General features: G+C 45.3%; 1 protein-coding gene across 4 annotated transcripts; it reads left to right on the top strand.

Annotated features, from left to right (window-relative positions):
• The first annotated feature begins 103 nt into the window (after nt 1–103).
• Nucleotides 104–20,591, top strand: PSEN2 (presenilin 2). Of its 4 annotated transcripts, none has more exons than XM_082307985.1 (12): nt 104–165; nt 847–916; nt 5,619–5,815; nt 6,525–6,751; nt 7,747–7,888; nt 8,777–8,844; nt 9,656–9,876; nt 10,729–10,827; nt 12,620–12,697; nt 14,325–14,444; nt 14,783–14,901; nt 16,588–20,591. In XM_082307985.1, the coding sequence occupies exons 3-12, from the start codon at nt 5,672–5,674 to the stop codon at nt 16,741–16,743; spliced, it is 1,374 nt and encodes a 457-aa protein (XP_082164111.1). In that variant the 5' UTR covers nt 104–165; nt 847–916; nt 5,619–5,671; the 3' UTR covers nt 16,744–20,591. The 4 variants fall into 4 exon arrangements, with proteins under 4 accessions (XP_082164111.1, XP_082164108.1, XP_082164109.1 ...); XM_082307982.1 differs by having other exon boundaries at nt 6,522–6,751; XM_082307983.1 differs by lacking the exon at nt 104–165 and adding an exon at nt 356–465 and having other exon boundaries at nt 6,522–6,751.
• Nucleotides 20,592–21,914: the final 1,323 nt, after the last annotated feature.

Here is a 21,914-nt window from a genome sequence, read left to right as displayed (position 1 = left end):
CCCTTCTCTCCCATTGGAGGAGAGTGCTAGCGGGCGGGGGAACCTACTGAGCGACAGCCGCTGCGGCGAATCGGCGGGCGCGCTCCTCCCCCCCGGCCAGCGTTGGGGCCAGAGTGCGCCGTAGCCAATGGGAGCGGGGAGGAGCCCGTGCCGCGCCGGGAGCAGGTAAACAGCGGCGGCGGCTCGGGGCGCCCCGGCGGGGTCTGTCCCTCCCCGCCGGCTCTGTCCGTCCGTCTGTCCGTCCGTCCCCGCAGGGCCGCCGCGGGCTCTGCCTGCCCTCCCGCCGGGGCGGGGCGGAGCGGGACGGGGCCTGGCCGGCGTTGGGGCGGGGGCTCGGGGTCGCCGCGCTGCCGGAGCCGTGCGAGGCCCCTCCGCCCCCGCCGGGGCCCGGCGCACAGGCTGGGGGGGGGGGGGGGGGGGAGGAGGTCCGGCAGCCGTGCTGGCTCCTTCTGGTGAAAGTTACAGGTGTGTGCGTATGTATGTATATTTCCATATATGTGCATATTTTATATAGACGTGTACATGTAAAATACATATTTTTAGATATGCCTTTGTGTATATCTATGCGTTAAATATAAAAATATATGCATATATATTTTTCCTGGGCGGTGGCGTTCCTGCCTGCAAGCCAGGATTTGATTCGGAAGCGCTGCCGGCGCGCCTTCAATGGCAACCCAGTTTTTAAGCATTAGAAAGGGCAGCTGGGGAAAACGCCTGCACGGGTGCAAGGGCTCCTTCTGGCCTCCTGCAAAATCTCGGACTGGCAGGGGTTTTTCTTGTCGTGTTTTTTTTTTTCTTTTTTTTTTTTTTAAAAGTGCCTGTTGTGTCTCTCTCTCTCTCCGCCAGCCGCTGCGTGCCCGGCCGGGCTGGCCATGCGCTTGGAGGGACGCGAAGCTGAGCCGGCCCCGCAGCCCCGGTGCGTACGCTGTGCGAGTCTGACCCGGCGTGAGGTGTTCTGGTGTAAGCAGGGCTGTGCCGCCTTTATGCTGCGACGAGGAGCTGACTGCTAGGGTATTTGGGCTTGACGCTGGCAAAATAATCCTTCTGACGCTTTTGGGGAGGGTCTGATTTCGGCTCCGCCAGCAAAATAACCCTCTGGGGCTACGAGGCCCCTTTCTTGTGGGGCAGAAGAAGGTAGTGCTAGTTCAGCTATGTTGGCGTGCCCTAAAAAGGAGAAGGAGGGCTCCCAATCTCTACAACTTCCCATAGTGTCTCATGTTTTGTTCTTTTTGCATTTTGGGGCTGAAAGTGAACGGCACTTGCAAGTTCGCTTTTGACCACTGAGATGGTGTGCTCCAAGACCCCTGTCGTTTTAGCAGCATGCACGTTCTGGCTTTATTTACTGGCAAGAACCTGGAAATCTTTCCTCCTAATTTTGGCCCCGCCACTTAGGATTTCTTCAAAGTTTTTTTTCCCCTCTTTTTTCATATTTACCAACAGCAGTGATTACTACAGCCAAAACTTAGGAGAACATCAAGCTGTCCATGTCAGCCCAAGGCTTTCCCGTGATCTAAATATAGCAAAGGAAAATGAATTCTCTTCATCTAATTGCCATGAAAGAGAACAATACCTATAAGCAGGACTTTTAACTCTGAAGTGGATTATTAACTATTCTGCCAGCCTGTAGCAGCTGTTCTGTGCTGTATATTGTACTGGTATTATTTGTGATGGATGTAATGCAGAGCAAAGGGTTTAGGTTTGTTTGCAGCACAGTGACGTGCTCGGCAAACTGAGACTAGATCCTAACATTAGTGTGAACTGGCCCAGTTTCATCAAAATCCATAAAGCTGGTTTATCGCAGTTGAGGAAGAGATCCCTTGCACAAAGCACATCTGGAACGAGAGAAATGGTGACTCCTGCTCTGCTGCAGGCTTCACAAGACTGCTCTAAAGCAGGAGTCGTTGTATTCCCACCTTGGCTGCTCTGTTATAAGAAGTACTTACTACTGACCTAGTTTTTGTCCCCTTTCATTTTTGCTGTACGTTTTTGAGAGTTTGGTCTTCTGGCTCTTAAACATCATATGATTTTTGAATGGGACCTAATGGCTTGAATCCACCCACAGAGGAAAAGAGGAAAAACCTTGCCTGATACCCTGCGACCTGCTGGGTCAGTTTGATGATGGTCTGGCACCTGTTGTTCATCTCATTAGTTTCCTGTATTTGGCAGACCCTGCTCTGTAGCTTTCTGTGAATATAGATATTGCTTGCATTTCCACCCCTCCTCACTCCGTTGCTATAGCCAGAAAGGAAGCATGCTCGTCTCAGCTCTCCGTGCTTTCCTTTCCTGAACTGTCCTTCACCCTTTTCAGCTCAGCCTAGGAAAACAGTCAGTATGCACTGATGTATTTGGTGTCATGCACGCAAGTAGGAAAGAAGGTTCCCGTGCTTTCCATTGTGGGGTACCCAGCGTCCTTTTGGAGGCAGAAATCATCTCCGCAAGGCCCCTTCTCTTAGTTTAACCGGTGAAATGATATCGGAAAACGGTGTGGCTTTACAACACCCCTTTCTTGGTTGCCTGGTGCTTTGTGGCTCCCTTTCTGTTTGGCAAGCAAGCCCTCAGGGCAGAGGCTTTCTCTTCCTTTGCTCTGCTCCGCCCAAAGGGTGCTGTCCTGGTGGGTAGGTGGGTGTGAGAGTGACCAGGCTGGTCCTTCCTCCCCTGAAGGACAGACTGCTTAAACCAAAGCTCTCTTCGGCCGCCAGCACAGCCTTGGTGCCAGTTCAAAGTGCAGCTCTGATGAATAAATAGTGGCATTAGACAAACTCCCTGCTGGGTCCGTGGTGGGGCAGAGAGGGAGGGCTGGTGTTCCTGCCTCTGCAAACCATATGCCGAAGGCCCCTGCCTGGCTAAGAGCCATGCTGCCATAGGTGTTGCAGACCTGAGGTGAGGGTGGGCTGGTTGTCTGGGAGCGAGCAGAGGGCTCGCCACCGTAAGGCTTAACCCTACTGGAAGGGGGATGGCCCAGTTCTCCCTTTTCCTCCTGTGGGCACTGGCGCTGGGGCTGCTCACATAGCCAGCCAGGGAGCCCGTCCTGCTGGAACCTGGCTCTGTGAAAGCAAAGGAAAACAAGTGCCTGTTGTCTTTTCAAAAGAGCTAGACAGCTGATGAGCACCTGGTGTTGGCACCAGAGAGGCTGGGGGTGGTGGGACAAACCCTTTGGCAGGACCGCATATTTAGGTCAGTTTAAGGCAGCTGTGAGGACAGCATGTGAGGATTTGTTGAGGGCTGGTTGCCGCAGGAGCTCCTGTAAAATCCCAGATGTATTGCGGTCTGTTTGTGTCAGCCCTCACTGAAACCAAAGCCTTGTAAACAAGGGACAGTGAAGCTGTGTTCAGGCCTGAGTCTGCCTGCTGACCAGAAGTATTGGTGCATCTTTGCGTTTGTCCGTATCCTTGTTGAGGGAGAATAACAGAAGATGTCCAGCTTAAAAACAGCTTTATTACAACATAAGATTTTTTTTTTTCTATGTAATTGTGGAGGTTAGTAATTAGTACTGTGTTTTTGCTATTGGTTTAACTCCTCCAGTGGACACAACTAGGGTGTTGAAAGTAGGCTAATTGGCTGTCCCTTCTAAATCCTCTGCAGAATTGCTCTGTTCATACAGAAAAAAGTATGTCGCAGTTTCTTAAATAGCAGGAGAAAAAGTTCTTTAATATTTTCATTGGGTTGTTAAAACCTAATATTGGTCCCAAACTATCAGAGAGTAGATCTTTATTTCTTCCCTGGTCTCTGACATGGGCAGAAGGTTTTGAGAGTTATTTAAATTCTGTGGGTCACAGATCCCATGGCATGCATAACTTAACCTGTTCACAGATCCAGAAGTATGTCATGACATAAATGACTTTACGTACCTGACTTCTTTAAAGAAGGCCTAAATCCTATAACTGTACCAGAATCTAGGCTCTCAACTATAAATTATGAGCCCCCACATATTCAGTTGGAAGAGCGTGTTAAGCACCCCGAGTGGAGATTTCGGGCTCTGTAAGAAATAAGCACACGAATGCAGGTGTTAGGCATCTCACTCGATAAGAACACAGTATTTCTGTGAGGCTGACTGGCCTGGCTGAAGGGCTACCCCTTTGTTTCCTGTAACTGTACCACTTTTATCACTAAAAGAGGAACAAAATGATATGAAAAGGCTTGAAGAGAAGGCAGGGGAGGAGCAGATGTCTGAAAAATGTTTCACTTAGGCAGACTGAGTTGACATTCTAAAATTTCTTGAAGGTGCCAGATGTGTTGAGGAGGCTGTGAAAGAAAGGGGAATCTCCCACTCCTCCCTCTTTTCTTCCTCCAAAGTGAATTTCAGTTTCTTTAGTGAGAAGCAAGAATATCTCGCAGATCTTCGAAGTATCCTCTCTGACCTCTCCAGCTGGCTGATAGACAGCATAGTGCACTGGTTGGACTGCGAATGCATGATTCAGATTTAAGTGACTGCGTCCAAGTCACATGGCTTCTTCAGCTTCCTCTTCTGAGTTGGATAGATTTCCTGAGACACACAGGCTTTTTCTCGCAAGGTACTTGGGTAAAATACTGCAGAGGAGAGGAGGTGTTCTTGTAGATATTACAGCTTAACAATGCATTAGAGGTTTGGTTTTGCTTATGGACGGGTGGCTGAGAATCAAAAGGTGACTGAATTATGCTTATTTACTCCAGTTGCGTTGTTAAGCTGACTTAATAAAGGCTAAAAGGAATTTTCCTACCACCTGCCTTTAGAGCTTCCTGAAATCCTGGCTTTAAGGCTGTTTTGCAGTATTCCGGGCAGTGCACTGCTTCTTTCTGGTGTCTAGAAAGAAGAGCTGTTCCTTTCCTCTCTGCACTCTGCCACTGCTTTTGCTTGTTTTTACTGTGCCACTGCTTTGGTTATTTTTCCGCATGGTAGTAGGTGGAAAGAGGCCAAACATTTCTAGCCCCCACTTTTATACATCAAGTTGTTGCCCATCCAAGTGGTTTTGCTTTTAATCACAAGGCAGCGTAAGGCGGGGAAAAATCAAAAAGTGGCTCACCTAAGGAGACAGGTCTTTCCCTTTCTACGCAAATCTCTCCTTCTCCATGGGCACAGAGAAGAACTGCTTATGAAATTCATCTGCTTAATAAACAGTCATAACAAGGAAGACAGCACGTAACTCCTGGCTAGTGGCTTATGTATGGCCAAGGCTCCAGGTTGCTAAGAAACTTCTGCTACCTGCTGATGCTTGTGGGAGTGTTGTGGAAGAGCTGAGCTCTCTTAGCTTTCTTGCAGGCAGCCAGAATTTGAGGTGAAGCTTTGTTTGTGCAAAACAAACACTAAGCACTGAGAAACCTTCTTTGTGAAAGTCAAGGTGTACTAATGGGAGAGGGGAAATAGAGGCAGCAACTCTGAAAGCTGTGGCAAAGAAAAAGTATTAAATTGCTTCAGTACCGCATTTTGCTGTTCTCCCTGCCCGCAAAAGTCACCGTGATTTTAACTGAATGGGTTGTCATGCCTGTGGTGACAGCAGACTACATCAGCTGTTAGAAGGAGATGGAGTTCCATAGCGTGTGGTAGCCTCCCTGCTGAAATTGTGTCTCCTCTTCAGACTTCCAGTGGTTTGTACAGCAGTGTTTGCTGTTTGTCATTCCTTCTGCTCCGTTTGTCCCCTCAGCCTCGAGTAGTGCTTGGCCGTGCTCCTCCTGAGTGCTCCCTGGGGAAGCGATAATGATCACATTCATGAACAACTCGGACAGCGAGGAGGAGCCCTGCAATGAGAGAACATCCCTGATGTCTGCAGAGAGCCCTCCGGTACCCTCCTACCAGGATGGCCTGCAAGCCTCAGAAGCAGGGGAAGCGCAGGCACATAGGGTAGGTATGCGTCCTTCCCGGGGAGTGGAGAAATGGGGTATGATGATAGATGTAGTCCTGCTACCCCTCAGTCCCTCCCAGCAGACTGGCTTCCAGGATTGGCTTTGGCTAGTGTTGTTTCTCTGGTGTCACACTCTCAGCCAGCAGCAGCAGTGCCTGTTCCTATTTCCTCCACTGTGACTTTCCCCCCCTTGTTCTCTCTGTATATACTCCTCCCTTTTCCTTCCTTTTGGTAAAGATACAGGCTTTTAATCAGGACCTGATGCACATATGACTCTTGCAGGATATCCTTTTCAGCCTTCTTGTTTTGCCAGAAACCCTTTGTCTGCTCTGCTCAAATGCAGCAAACGTTAGAACAGAATCCAGTCCCACTGCCAGCAAAGCAGTGGGATAAAGCAAGCACAGCATTGCTGTGGGAGGAGGAACTGATCAAGCTTATGCCATCTCGGATGACATTTCTTCTATCTCAGTTCTGTGCACCTTGCCCTTCATGTGCATGTGTCCATCTGTATATTTGGACTTGAAGAGGCCCTTAGATATTCATGGTTTTGGTTTAAAAACTCCATAGCAGCCTGTTTGTAACAGAATTTCTACTTGTATTGTTCAGTTGGTACCTTCCTATTAGGAACAAGTTGAAATATGATGGAGTGAAGCTTTGAACACAAAGAAAAGAAGGTCTTACATATTTGCTAATATTTCTTTTCAGAAGAGGCGAACAGGTAGCAGCCGTAGCCCTAACAATATTGCTGATGGGGATATGTCCGAGTCGGGTGTTCCAGTGAGAGAAAGCGCCTTGGAAAATGAAGAGGAGGAACTGACTCTGAAATATGGAGCAAAGCATGTAATCATGCTCTTTGTGCCTGTCACCCTTTGTATGATTGTTGTCGTCGCCACCATAAAGTCAGTGCGCTTCTATACGGAGAAAAACGGGCAGCTGTAAGTGGGGTCTTCGAAACAGCCTCTGAGTACATGGGATCCCTAGCTTTACACATACGTTCCACGCACATGCGTCTGCGTACGCAGACTGCTTCCTTGGCAGGTTGGGAGAACCTTTACACAGCTAAAGGTGGCTGCGTAAACATACAGAGATCTTACTAAAGTATGCTACATTCATCTGTGTAAGTCTTTCCATACCTGCATTATACAGATTCGTTAGCACTGTCATTAGGGCACCTTAAGCGAAGCCTGTGAGCAGCGTAATAATGAAGTTGCTCCGTACTGCAGCATAAAAGGCCCAGGCTGAACGCCTAGTCTGTTCACCCACTAGCTGGCAGCAATCAGGGAATAGCATGTTCATTTGGATGAGTGTCTCATTTCCTGATGACATTTCTGGTTCCTAAAGACTCATGGTGTGGATACGTAATTCCATCCAGCTCTTGCTGACTGTGCCCGAGAGCGCTCCTGGGGCTCTAACTGCGCTTCACGCGGCGGGTGGAAAAATGGGGATTGTGGTCCCTTGAACTGAACCAAAGTAAACAAAAGGGGGGTGTGTGTGTGTGCGGGGTGATGAAAAGGGATAAGAGAGTCCAAGACTCTCCTACCAAGTGTGGAAAGAAAGGGTCCCCCCCTTTCAGGACAGCACCTGGGATGTATCTTTATCGTTATTATAGAGAGGGTCCAGAGCACGCAATGAAAATTTGTGGCCTGGAGAGAAGTTACTAAACTTAAATGAAGTCATTTATACTCTAGGCCTTTTTGTTTAGAGCTCTGCCAGCCACAGCTTCTCTGCAGGAATGTGCTTTTGATAGAGACCACTAATCTTTAGTTGATAATTAACTGGAGCCCAGCCCCTTCAGAGGCTGCATCTCATGTTTGCTGTCCTTGGCAGTCATACCTCCCTTTCTTTCCCACACACAGAGAGGCCTGGTTTTATCTTGGGGCAGTTAGAAGAGAATATATGTACTTTATATGCCTTTTGCTTTATACTGCAGGATCTACACCCCTTTCACTGAGGATACCCCGTCTGTGGGCCAGCGTCTCTTGAACTCAGTGTTGAACACAATCATAATGATCAGCGTCATCGTCGTAATGACTGTGTTCCTAGTTCTGCTCTATAAATATCGCTGCTACAAGGTAAAGCATTCATGCCAGAGCCTTTTCCACCTATGTGCTGTGAATATGAGTTCAAGTGGGGCTTGCGTGTCAGTGAGAAACACTGGCTAGTCCACATTTTAGTCATAGCAAGAATCATATTTTACACAAGCCTTTGTCAGCGGTGGTAGAGCTGTGCCCCCGAATATGCTTTGCTGTTATTTTGTCACTAATGGTAGGCTCTTAAAAACAAGGCCTGCTATTTTGTGTTAGTCAGGTCTGAGTCTTCTCCATCTGATCAAAAAGTTTTGCAGTTTGTACTTAGGGAGTAAATTGTACCATTTACTGCGAGTGCCTTCTCTTAAGAAGTTTCAGACAAGCTTTGTGGGAACTGGTATTCTTCCTGCCTGCGGAGGTTGTGGTGGAAAGGGACGAAGCTTGGAGGGAAAGGCACATTCAGGTTTTGTGGTGCCCAGGGGGTTGTTATGTGTGGTACCAGCCCAGCATTTGAGCACTGGCTGTTGGTGCTTTTTAAACTTGGCCCTGAGATGAAGTTATTGTACAGTCTTGGGCAAACCTCTCCTCCTCCCTACCAAGCAGAGAGAATGTGCTTACCTGTCTAAGCTAGGAGCCAGTATGGATACCCATGGAAATGGATCGGGAAGAGACTAAAGAAAAAACCCACCCAACCAACAAAAACAAAAACCAAGGGATAGAATATAAAATGTAAGAGTTTGGGAGAACTGGGAGCAACTGGCTGTCCCCCCTCCCTCACTGGCAGTGGGGAAGGCAGGGTCTTTGGAAACTGGAGGAGGAGTGAAGGAGGAGGCTGTTGGACAATAGGAAGCTCTGTCAGTAGTGCATGCAGCGCTGCGACCTGCGCGAGGGGGAACAGCCCCTTCAGTCACTGTCTCTTCTTGCCCTTGATAGTTCATCCATGGCTGGCTCATCCTGTCCTCTCTGATGCTGCTCTTCCTCTTTACCTACATATATCTCGGGTAAGTGGGAATGGTGCAGGTAACCTGCAGAAAATCCCCAACTTGAACAAGAAAAGGAATGTCTCCCCTTCTCCAAATGGAGGTTTAAAAATTATTAGAATGAGATAGCTTTCTTTTTTTTAAAAAAAATAGAAAATGAGGTCTTCAATAGGCAATGCCTGATTTTACAGTGCTTACTCTACAAAAATCACTGGGAAGTGATACCATGAGTGTGAAATGAACAGGCTGTGAAACGAACAGGCTAAACCTTGTGGTACAGAGGTACAGAATTATATGTTGAGAAGCAAGTGGAAAGGAGCTTTATGTGCCAAGTTGGTTCTCTGATTTGTCTTGCCTTTTTTCTCAGACTATGTTGTTTCAGGCTCATTCCATTAGCTTCCAGCTCGGGTAGAACCAAGCTTTTAACTTGCTGGTGACACTTGTTAAAACTTCTGATCTTTAACTGTGAGCATCATGCATCTGGTGGGATGACTCTTACACGATGACTTGGCTGCAGACGGTCATGTAGCCGCAGGCCTATGTTCAGTTAAGACCTGAAATCCTGCCTGCTCAAACCCTTGGAATCACTGTTGACCTCAGGACTAAGGCTCTGTGGTGCTTCTCTGCGCACACAGCATGTCCATCTCCTGCAGGAGGAACAGAGAGCTCGGAGCAGCAATTGGCTGCGAGGCAGGTTCCCCCTTCCTGATGACAGCTGCTTCTATCCTGTTTCCTCCTGGTGTAGTAGGAGGCTTGTTTAACTACAGCTAGTAGGATGCTTTGCGTGCCAGTTTCTTTTATTGCTTCACTAATTTTTCTTGTTGTATTCCAGTGAAGTATTGAAGACGTACAACGTGGCCATGGATTACCCCACTCTGTTCTTAGTCATCTGGAATTTTGGAGCTGTTGGAATGATTTGCATACACTGGAAAGGTCCCTTGCAGCTCCAGCAAGCATATCTCATTATGATCAGTGCTCTGATGGCACTAGTTTTCATTAAATATCTACCTGAGTGGTCAGCATGGGTGATTCTAGGTGCAATCTCCATCTATGGTAAGTCTGGGTTGTGACTCTCGAGGTGTGGCTCATGGAGAGGTTACTCTGAGGCAATCTCAGGACTGCGTATGTCATTCAAAAAACAACTTTGTGGTGCTAACAGCTTTAGAAAGAGGCAGATGGGCAATTAAGTTGACTCCCTGGCTTGTGTCTTGCTAACTTGTGCAGGTCGGTACTGTACCCCTACCACGTCTTTTGAAGTGGAATGCCAAGTCAGGGAAGTAGTGAACCACATCTGACTGCATGGTAGGGGTGGTTGGATTTTTATCAGTAGCAACCCGATAGTCTTGCAGGTTTTGTTTACGGTTATCGAGAGATCATGGATTTTGGTATGAGTTAAAAGTTTCAAGAGAACCTGCAGAACAAGAGGCAGCCGGGAGGTAACATTCGGATTGGTGAGAAGCTCTGACGGAGGAGAGAGGGTAGGCAAAGAGGAACTGGACCAAAGGCCTTCCTTCATGCGAGAGACAGAGTCAGTGTACCTAGCGATGGATTGTGGAACGAGAACGAAGTACCCCCAGTCCTCCTCTGAATTTAACACCTCGATGTAATGCTGTCATCTACTTTCAAAGAAATAATGTGGTATTCTCAAGAGGCTTTTTATAGGATTAGCACAGTGAAAACTCCTATTATTACATGAAACCTAGGGGATGGTATTTTAAGTGAACAACATCTTCAGGGACTAGAACAGCTGGAGTTATGCAAAGTGGAAGAAACTGCCATTCAGGAAATCATCCAGTTAATATCCATAGATGTAATTTTGAGGGAAGAATAGCTTTTTAAAGATAAAGAATGGAGAATATGCATGATGGTTTGAGATGAGATTGTCTGGCCCTTTTCTCTTTGCAGATCTGATGGCTGTTCTCTGTCCCAAGGGGCCACTGAGAATGCTGGTAGAAACCGCACAGGAGAGAAATGAGCCCATTTTTCCTGCATTAATATATTCCTGTGAGTAAGATTAGAATGTTAATGTTTTTAACCAGATTAAACTCGCAGCCTATTTCTGTGTCAAACCAAAGAGCACTATTTTAGTTACTTCCTTGCTCCAAGATCGGTGCGCGTTTATGCTCTGTACCAGACCATTTGTAGGCGGCCTTGTTTATCAGTTACAATGGTGCTCACTCTAATTAGCGAAAGGGAGCCCACGTTTGCCTTGTGAAGCTGAAATGTTCAAAAGTAGATTTATCCTTTTGTGAATAGAGTGTGGAACGTGCCCCTTTGTTCTGCATACAAAAACCTGTGTCAGATGGAAAGTAGCATTTGCAAAGTTTTGTGATTAGATGATGCTCACTTAATACACTTATTCCTTGTGCATACGCTTTACAGATACACTTTAAACGTGTGATGAAGTTCCATTCTTCTTCTAGCCCCATCTTGCTCTGTGCGCTTGTCTGGATGGCAGTGCTTAGAATGTCCTTGCTTTTTTGTTTGTTGTGTGGTTGCTCGCTTTGTAAAGGGCTCTATTCAAGTATTGCTCTGCAAACAAAATCAGTCGTCTCTTCCCTGGCTTTCTTGAGCTGTTTAACTATGATGGTGTCCGGTGCCCTTATCCACAAAGGTATATATGTGCTTAAGGTTAAGATAGTTGGAAGGCAGGCAGCTCAACACTCACGGGACCTGGACTCAAGTGCTTCATGGACCTCAGTGACTTTTTCATTACAGGGCTTGTAAGATGAATGAGTATTTCCAAATGTTGGGTGCTAAGTTGAGGATGCCTACAACCTGACTGATCTTTTTTTTCAAGCATTTAATGTTATGTAAATGCTTTTATATGTGCCAAGGAGAACTTCTGTTGATTTCAGCTGACCTCCCTTTTACTGGAGATTCTGTTATACTGACCTGAGACAATCTAGATGCAGTCTTTCACATGTTTTAGTTAACAAACAAGAGTTTCTCTAATGGAGAATGCAATTCAAGAAATAATAAATACTGAACAAAAAGTTCTTGTGCAGAACGTCAGTGTCTCCATTGCGAGACCACATTCTGTGGCTCTCTCTAGATGCAAAAACATCACCTTGGCTGAGCTTGTAGTGGAAAAGCAGGCACTGTGTTTGCCTTGGCTTGTTTTGTCCTGTAAAAACAGGATGACTGATGCACACTTAAATAAACAGCTGATTTGAATTCCCTTCCACTGATTTCAGAATGGTTTGTATTCCTTTTTAATTTAGGGATCCATCTCAAGAATAAGCCCCCAGATATCCTGCAGTTGTTCTTGGAACTAAAACAGAAATAGCCAATATTTTGACAGGAAAGAACCAAAACAAACAGGCAGAGAGAAAACTGCCGCTCTGACAACTCCTGCGTATCCCTCGCTTTTGTGCTTTACCTTTAGCTGAACACGAGGAGTAAGCTGTGTAAGTTAACCTCTGGTTACCTTTTGTACCGCCATCATTGCCTGGGCAATTGTTTTCTTTGAAGAGAAGAGTCAGAAGCCAGGAAGAAAACAAAGGAGACGAGGACCCTAGTTCTGGCTTTTTGCTTTCTTTAGCCTACGGAGAAGACTCTACTGACTCTTAGCTATTTGTGCTCTGGGACTTTCTTAAAAACTGAGTGGATGCACTGCCTTAATTTTCTCCCACCTTGCCTTCTGAGTGCCTAGGGAAAGCAACTAAGAGTGAGTGTTTTAAAAGCATTTACAGGGGCAAGGGTTTATATTTTTAGGGACAGCTAAATGCTTAGCTCTTCTGAGCTATAGTCACTGATGTTTTATGCAGCTGATTACTTTCTCTCTTTCTTCCAGCTGCTATGATGTGGACAGTTGGAATGGCAAAGCCAGACACAACAGCAAGAGGACCAAGTCAGCAGACGCGGGATGCAGGTTTGCTTGCATGTCACTCTTTTATACAGAGCGCTGTCCCATGGAAATAATGCGGGTGTTTGAGACTGCGGGTAAATGTAAGCTCCTGAACCCTGATGGATGCATTTTTTTCATTGTTACATTAGTTGCAGAACTCAGTGATGTTCTGAAACCTGCTGTTTGGACTGGCAGCAAAGATGACCAGATGATGTAGGAAGCTCCAGCAGTCAGGCTGCCTTTATTTTAAGAACAAACCAACCCACCAAAAAAACCAAACAAAAGTGTTGTCCAGCACGCATCTTCAGATGTACTGAAGTCAAAGCTAAGTGGGCTAGTGGGGGCTTATATTTTTACTAGCTGGGGATGGTAAATTACAACATAGGCTCATAAATATAACGCCGATGAACTGGTGAACTTAAGTGCGTTGCAGTGTGTTGCATTCAGGCCACTGCCATGGAGCAGACATGCTTTTACCTAGCTGTAAGCGCGATATGGCTTACCCTGCCAAAGAAAATGAACGTCTTTTTACATTTACCCTTGGGTAAAGGCTTATGTTTGGGCAGTTACCCAACAGCAGCTGATGTGTTCCAAGTTTACATTCTAGCTGGTCCTGTGGTAATTTTTGTGCCTTTGCTTTTATCTTCTTGAAATGCAAGTTAAACTGCAGTTTTGAAGGTGACTGAATACAATCTGACTTGTGGTGTTGGGAGGATTTCCCACCTGGGCCTGTTGCACTTCAGAGATGTTATGTTAAAGCAATAAATGTATGCTAAGGCTTGATAACTGAACATGCTGCTTATTTCAGGATAAAGCAGCTGATACACTAACAAAATGCAGGGACACAATCCTGCTTTGAAACTGGGCACAGAGCAGGAGCAAACTACATGCTGAGGCATACAGAAAGCCCCTGTGGAAGCTCTGTGTGTCCCAGATCGCAGTCTGCTCGCGTCTGCAGCGGCAGCATCCCGTTAGACTGACGTGGACTGGAAAGTTTGAATGACTGCTTCTGAAAAACAGGAACTGTTGGAGTACTGTATCACAGACTGGCTGCTTCCAAAAGCACTACCAAGGGCTCTGTTAGATGTGTTTAACAGGACAAAAAAAAAAATTAAATCTGTGAACGACGAAATGTGTCCACTTACTACATGTGAACACCCAGCCCCAATGTCAATGTGATTCAGGGCAGAACTTTTCTCATAAATGCAGTCCTCTTAGTCATCCATTTTTGTCATACTACCAGTTAAGGAATACCTGAGCACCTCCACCCCAAAGATATAACAATGTGGGAGTGCATATTACGTTTACTTGGTTTTACTTGTCATTCTAGCCTGTGCAGAGCAATGCTTAGTTCTGCGTATGTACTTGCTTGTTAAAGCCACTGAACTCCTGGGTAGCTGCCAAAGAAGCTGTGAACATGTACCCTTCCGACTGTTTCAAATAATAACACGCGTGTTTTCCTCAAAGCCACTAAATGTCCCTGCTTGAACTGGTCCTGATGATCACACCTCCAAGAAACAAAGGCCTTACCCATTCCAGAGAAGCATCACAGAACTGTGGATCTCATGCATTAAAACAAGTTATAAATGTAGCTACCTCTTGTGTTTCTTTTTTTTGTCTGCTCTTCCTGGCCTGTTTTTGTGGAACCAAGCTGAGGATGGAAGAGAGAACCACAGGAGCCCTTCACACGCAGACTCTCAGGTGTCAGAGACGAGGAGTCCTGTTCCAACCCGCCCCATCAGTTCTTTTGAGGAGCTCGAGGAGGAGGAAAGTAAGGGAAGCTTCATACCTTGTTTTCAGCGTAGTCAGAGTCAGGGCCTGACGTTTTTACTCATTGTGGTTAACACTTTGTTACGCAGTTTGGCCTAATCACAGTTAATTTGAACAGTTGTGACTTGTTGAGCAACAAAGATCTTGAGTCTGACTCTGCACTACTTCTTGCTGCTGCGGTATCTGTTCTGGGATTGTGGTTCCAGTGACATCGCTTGGCTACGTGGACAATTTAAGCAGGAACCTTCACCTGCTCCCCAGAGGACAAGAATTTGTTCAAAGGGAAGCAGAACAGGAGGAGCAGAAGTAACACTTGTTTTCTTTTCCCACTTCTCTCAGGGGGTGTGAAGCTGGGGCTTGGAGACTTCATATTTTACAGTGTGCTTGTTGGGAAAGCAGCTGCCACAGCTAGTGGAGACTGGAATACTACGCTGGCCTGCTTTGTAGCCATTCTCATAGTAAGTGGGCAAGCTTTTAAAAACTCGGTTACAGCCTTTTTAGCACAGCGGTGTTGCCAGAAGTACTAGCAGCTGAGCGCTGCTAAATCTCTGCAGGTAACATGCTGGGTGTTTAGGAGAAGCCACCAGTGGATTTCCCAGCCCAGTGCCCTGTCTATAAAGACAGGCTTTGAACAGCCGCTGGGAGAAGCAGAATGATACGGGCTGGGATGGGAGGGAGGCTTCCTTGGGGCAGAGCCAAGTGTGGAGATGGTGGGGGTGAGACAGCCCCAGGGAAAACAGTTACAGCTGAACTGTGAGTGTGTTTGCTTCAGTTTTAAGGATTGGGGACAGCCACAAAAGTCAATGTTATGAACCCCATGTTGATTAGTGAGTGTAGTTGAAAAGATTAACTCCCTTTTGCTAAGGGAGAATGGCTAAATAAGAGGATGAAGACCTATCTTGTTCTTGTGTTCACGCTGGAAAAAAACAGGAAGGAAGGAGACTTAAAAATCCATGGAAATCATCAGTAAAAGCAGATTACAATCATACTGTAACTGCTAAAGGACTTGGTCTTGCCAGGTCTAATGACGACACACTGTTGAGCTTTCACTTAGGTAGAAAACAATTACTAGGAACTAGCTGTTTACACCAGCATCCTCATGGAAACTAACCAGAAGGGCAACAGCAGGAGTTTCAGAAGGTAGAAGAAAATGAATTAACCCATCCTTCTTGGGCCCCCATTTCCCCACTTAGATCCCAAGGATAGGGAAAGACAGGGACTTTCACTTGTGACGCTCATGGATCAAAAAGCATGAGAACTAGACATGAGCTAACTTAGTGTGTTGAGTGTAGCTTTCCTACCTCACAGGTCAAAGAAACCTATAGGATCACCTAGCTCCATATCCTGGGGTCCAGCACAGGGCCCCTTCGCTGGGGGGAACGCTCCCTCTTGTCTGTTTGTGAGGCCAAATGCCCCATTCTGTTTCTTCTACGGTGCTGTTAAAATTTTTGGAGCCTAGTGTCTCTGAAGTTTTGTCATCGTGGAGGAAGAAAAAAGGGCTCAGATGAGAGAAGGAATCCATATCTAAATGCACTTAGCCATACGGTCTACCCAAAATGTAAAAAGCTTTCACATGTACTCAAAAAAACCAGATCTTGGCCTGCTATCCGGATAAAACCAGAATTCACCTATTACAGTAAGCAATCCAGTCAAAAGAACAGCAGTGGATATTTTGTTTTGTATTTTTGTTCTTATTTTACCCCAAGAGACCTTGAAAACTGGGAAGGTGTTAGAAGTACATGCCGCTGTGTATTAGTCGTCCAGTGAAACTCCTTATCTGTGCAGTTCACCAGGATTTAAGTGCTTTTATCTGCTGGATCAGTACTTCATACATAATGGCATAGAACAAAATGTAAAATAATCTGTAAATAAATTAACCTCTCGGGGTCAGCTGTACGTCAGCACTAGCTGCCTATACCACTTTATCAGCTGTGCTCAGGATTGCTGAAGAAAATAGCTGGCCAGCTTGTGTGCAAGATGAAGGAGTGGGCAAAGGTACCTCATGCCGCTGGTAGCTCAGGCAGGCTTCAATTGCTGTACAGTGTCCATAGCTTATTATTTGTGTATTAGTTTGTTGATGACAGATACGTTTCTGGGCTTCTTACTATATCTCCTTGTGTTTTTTATTCTCATCTCTCTGGCAGGGTTTATGCTTAACTCTTTTATTACTGGCTGTTTTTAAGAAAGCACTGCCTGCTCTTCCCATCTCCATCACCTTTGGCTTGGTCTTTTACTTCTCGACAGACAACCTCGTGCGACCGTTCATGGACACCCTGGCCTCCCACCAGCTGTATATTTAGAAGAAGCGGGAGTTTGAGGATTCTTTTTAAAGCTTTGCTGTGAAATATGGTACACTGTTTGGAATAAGTCATAAAGTTTTACACTTAGTGCCATATATTTGTAAGAAAAACACTAACTCTGTGACATGATGTGTACTAAAAATCTAATGGTTACATGTTGAACTGAGATTTTTCATAGGACTCTTGGACTCCAGTGAAAAGCCTGGCTCACCGCTGATGTCAGAGCATTACTTTTATATTATTTGATGTGCACACTGGGTGTTGGGAGCACAGAAACCTGCATGTAGCACGGGACAGTGGAGAGGTGAAGGGTCTGATCTGTGCTTCCAGAAGCTAAGGTTTTAGCCCTGGAATTGCAGTCAAGTTTAACTGTACTCTGGAATTGCTAATGCTTCACACTTTCGAAGTGTTGTGCAAACATGCAGCCGCGAGCAAGTCGTACTTGTAATCAGAAAGCCGTAGCAGTCAGCACGCACGGAACAGAGCAGTGCGTGACACCTGGTCGTGAGCGTTGGAGAAGTGAGGCTGAGCTTCATAAGCTGGCCTCTGGGCAGACAACTTCTGTCGAAATTGCCCCAAATGCTTGTTTGTTCTGACCTTAGTGAGCCGTGACGGATCTAAAAAGGATGTCAGTGGTGGGATGTCTAAATATCAGGCTTCTGGTTCTGAGCGCGTCCACCGCTGCAGCTAACAGCTGAAGGCAGGGCTGCCTGTTCCAGCGCATCAGATCCTCGGCGTGGGAAGACAGATACTTTTTCCTGTCTCCTCCCAGCATTTTATCTTTTTGGAAATCATCTTCTGGGTCCATACTGCAATCCTTAAACTACCATAAGGTGGAAATTACTGCACAAGTCCAGTAAATCAGTTGACCTGTAACTTCTTGTGTGTATTTCTCGTCTCATTTCTGTGCATTGTTGTAACCATTCCAAAGGAGGATTTACCTTCCCTTTATGAAGAGGTCCTCTTACACTGATTGAGGCTTGGTTTGCCTAGTTTTTGGTACCGTTTAAAGATTATTTTTTTTTTAATCACAAATTTTAAAATAGCTATTTAAAGTCAAAGGGACTCTTTGGAAATACCCTGTCATAGTTTGTATGAAAACATGGGGGTGCAAACTTTAATCTGCTCTTACATTACTCTACATAAGGCATCATTAATGCTAGAAATATTTACACAGCCTCAAGTGAGTTCATTAAAGAAAAAAAAAAAAATCACAGTGCTTGTTGCCAGTAAAAAATACAGTTCTGACTGAACTTTACTGTTTTCTCCACTTTTTAAAATAATTTTATTTCTACTCCAAGAGTCAGTTTTTTAGAAATGGCCAAGTTCTGTGATTTTTTTTTTTTCTTTTTACTTCAGTGTCTATTACGCAAACAAGCTCTGTTTTCTTTGACAGCCGATCAATGTCAGTGTTTCAAAATGTAACATTATGCAAAGTTTTGTGAATAATGCAATGTCATTGAGAGATGCAGAATTTCATCTCTGAAAATAGTTTTTAGATAAGGCTTTGAACTACGCATTTTTAAGGTAGTACTTTTTCCAATAGACTTATTCAAGCTAATCTACTTTGATATTTAACAAGGACGTCACAGAGGTGATTCCAAGAAATTTTTAAAAAGTGTGTAAGGTTTTTTTGAGTTATGTGTGTCTCAGTTTGGACAAGTAAGTAATTCTTGCTCTTTGTTTAGTTTTCTGTCCTCATTTCTTACATTTGCAATGTTTGGAGTTAACAGCTGCAGAGAGAGTTAATTACTACTAAAAGTTATTTTGTTTGGAAACATAAATCACTGGAGCTCTGTCTGTTGATTTTTAAGGTTTATGTGAGAGTTGGTTTTTCTTGTTGTTGTTTTGTTGTTTTTTGTTTTTTTTTTAAACTAAAACCATTATGGGGCCAAATCAGAATACAGTCACTTGCAAACATGATTTTACTTTTTGCATTGCATGGTGTAGAGAGGATGTGAAATATTTATATGTACTAGAAGAAAAATCCTGCTTGGCTTCACAGGGTTGTAGCATATTGTTAGAAACAATTTATTTCTATGAAAGCAGAGTTGATATTTGAAGGAAACTCAGGGGGGTACCTTCAAATATTGAAGGATCACTATTGGAGCTGGTGGTTTTCTGCAGATTTGTGCTTGCCAGAGATTGGCCTTCCACTGAGCAATTCTGCATAACTTATAAAAGCTGTAATTTAAAAGGTAACTGAGCAACAGATTCTGTCAGTGCGACAAAATGTATTGTCCTGGTGAGTGATAGGAGTATATCATGTATATACTGGAGTGGTTTTGATTGTGTAAAAGTTCATATGTATTTACTACAAATATTTATATTCACTGTGTGTGTGTTTATGTGTGTATATACACACATATGCACAAGTTTTAAAATGATATTGAGTGATTTCTCATCTCATTTGACATTTTCACCTGTGCATAAAGTGAAGTTTTGTTTGTGATGTTAACATTGTGCAGCATGGCCTAAGAAGTGAAAATGGAGAGGGCAGGATTTACTCTACTCCCTAGCTGGCTACTACATGAGATGCTGACTCAGTGACCTGGCAACTTGAATGAGCAAAGCATTTGTCTGTCTACTGTGTTCATTCACTGTTTTCAACTTGCTGCATGCTCTGCTGAACTGCCGTTCGTTTCACCCTGAAGAAATCCTAGTACTCCTGCTGATGCGCATCCCTGAAAAAGCACAGCGCTCAGGTAGGCTGGGGTGATGCCTGTCTTGATGCAGGTGTCCCTCAACAGCCTCAAGTCCTATAGGAGGTGCCATGTGTTGGCATTTTCCTACGTGATCCCTGTCACACCCACTGCTCCTCTCCAGTCTAAAATTAGTGTCTCATTGCATCTAGTCTCACATGTGGCTTGGGCGTACACCAATCTCTAACATGTAAGACTGAACCCAAGTCCACAAACAAAAATGTAGTGGTAAGCCTGCCTAATGCAAACCCAAGCTTTTCACGGGAGGGAGATATGTGGCCTCCTTGCAGGACTTTGTGCCTTTCTTAGCAGCATGTGCAATTCAACCAGTTTGGCATTGTTACCTTCCAATCACGCAGTTGCTGCTTGTGCTTGTTGCTGTGTTTCCTCTTGCCACTTCATTGTTGCTTTTAGTTTTGATTGCTTCAGGGTTGTTTTGTTTCAAGTGTCTACGGTGCAGCAAAGACTGGAGATGCATTCTGCCCGCAGAGAGTGCACGAGAAGCAGCACTGTCATAAAGAAAGTACAAGAAACAGGACATTCCTTGCAGAACCATGCAGTGCTTCCACAGCAGCTCTCATCGGATACTCAAGGTCTCATTCATAAAACCTAACTTCAGGCTCTTAAGGGAAGTCCCTCAGAAAGGAGTCAATCCGTGCTAGAAACATCATCTCCTGGTTCACGGAGAGAAAGGGACACATTTGCAATACGAGGTGTCTCAGCAAGAGCTTTATAAACACTGCTGAAGCTGGGCCAACAAGGGTTAGTAGATACAGCAAGGTCACAGCACGCGTCTACCACAGTCAGGAAAAGGAGCAGTGATCTGTTCTCCCATACCTTCTTTGCACCAGTTGCTAGTGAAGTCTCCTCCATGGGGCAATGGGATGAAGTTAGATGGATCATCTCTCTGAGTAAATGGCACTCGCTGACAGGACTCTGGTGAAGAATAGCTCAAGGCCCACTGTCCTTGCAAAATGAAGTATTTGGAGGTCTCCCTGCTACTCCCAAACCAGTAAATTTCTCTGCTTTGTTCTTGCCTTCCTAGGTACTTCCAGTTAATCACGCACGGTGTTTATCTTCCTCTTCCTTGTAACTCAAATTGTGTTTTGGTTTAAACTGAATATAGTTATATTTCTTTATTGTTTCCCTCAGTCCCTGGTCTTTCTGTTTCTGCATTAGAGATGCTCCGTGGCAGCCACGGGAGGGCAGTAAGCCTATATGGAGAAGTACCAGCCATTTTAAAGTACTCTGCTGTGTGCCCCTTGTTTTTCAGTGAGGCTGAAGGCCCTGGAGTCTCCCTCATGGCAAGGAGAAAGCGGGCACCCCACACCCCAGCACAGCTGCAGTTTTGGCACAGCAAGGGAGAGGCTTTGAGTGAGAGGGAGCTCGCGCTGTACCAGAATCCATTTAAAACCAGCTGGTTTCAATGTGGTGCCACATTCAGCACTGCAGCTCTGGGTGAGGTGCTGCTGTTGCATTACACACTGCATTTGTTTTTTTTAAAGCATTCAGCTCTAGTTTCAGTCCTACAAACCCCAAGCATAAGTCAGGGGCTCCTCCAGACATCACTAAATTAGATTTCCTTCTGAGCATCTTCACGAAGCAAAAGAATAATTATACTTACTGCTTTGTCATTCCTCCTCTCACTTGCAGTCTCCTGCTCTGTCCCAGCAGCTCTTGCTAATCTGGGAGGGGGAGGGAAGAGTACATTTCTGTCATTCCAGCCCTCGGCACTGGGGAATCTAGGGTTTAGCTAGATCGTGTTGTTTGTGCTGTCAGGAGGACCAGGGGCTATCTAGTTTTCTTGAACTTGGTTGCTTTATAAGAAAGCAGCCTGGACAAATGTGGTATCTTTGCCAGAATTTGTCCTACCATGCTATTCATATACCCCCTAACACTGTTGCAACGCTCATTGAATTTATCCTTGCTTCCCCTGCCCCCAGTAAGGTAAAGCGATGTGAGCTGTTCCCATTCTACAAACGGGAAACAGAGCAAGAGTAAGAGAGTAAATGCTGCGTTTAAGTTTGGTTACATCAGAAAGATCTGCCCGCATCAGATCAGGGCATCAAACATGATCGCACAAGTCACCATCCTTCCTTTTGCTGCAGGTTTGCTATCACCTATCTTTTCCCACTCTAAATTCAAGACATTTGCCCTGGGCACTCAAGGAGTTAAGAGAATGTGAACTGTTATCTTCTCCTTCGTGTGACCCATTTGTTTGACAGGTGCCCAGGAGCACAATTTGGGAGGTGGCAGTGCTCAGCCCTATTTATGGCTCAGTATTAAAAAGATATAAATAAATAGATACTTTGAAGTGGAACTAGCTAAACTCCTTGATATAGAAACCTGAGACAGGTACAGGGCCAAGTAGTTGGAATGGAAGTCTTCCAAAACTGGGAACTGTTTGAGTCCTATCAAATGCAGCCTGAACTAAGTGACAGCTCCCGAGGCCAGCGCAGGGTTAGGTCT

The sequence above is a fragment of the Platalea leucorodia genome, assembly GCF_965183815.1.
Source record: "Platalea leucorodia genome assembly, chromosome: 3".
NCBI lineage: Eukaryota > Metazoa > Chordata > Aves > Pelecaniformes > Threskiornithidae > Platalea > Platalea leucorodia.
The sequence above is the reverse complement of the archived record's forward strand: the minus strand, read 5'-3'. Positions and strand labels throughout refer to the sequence as shown.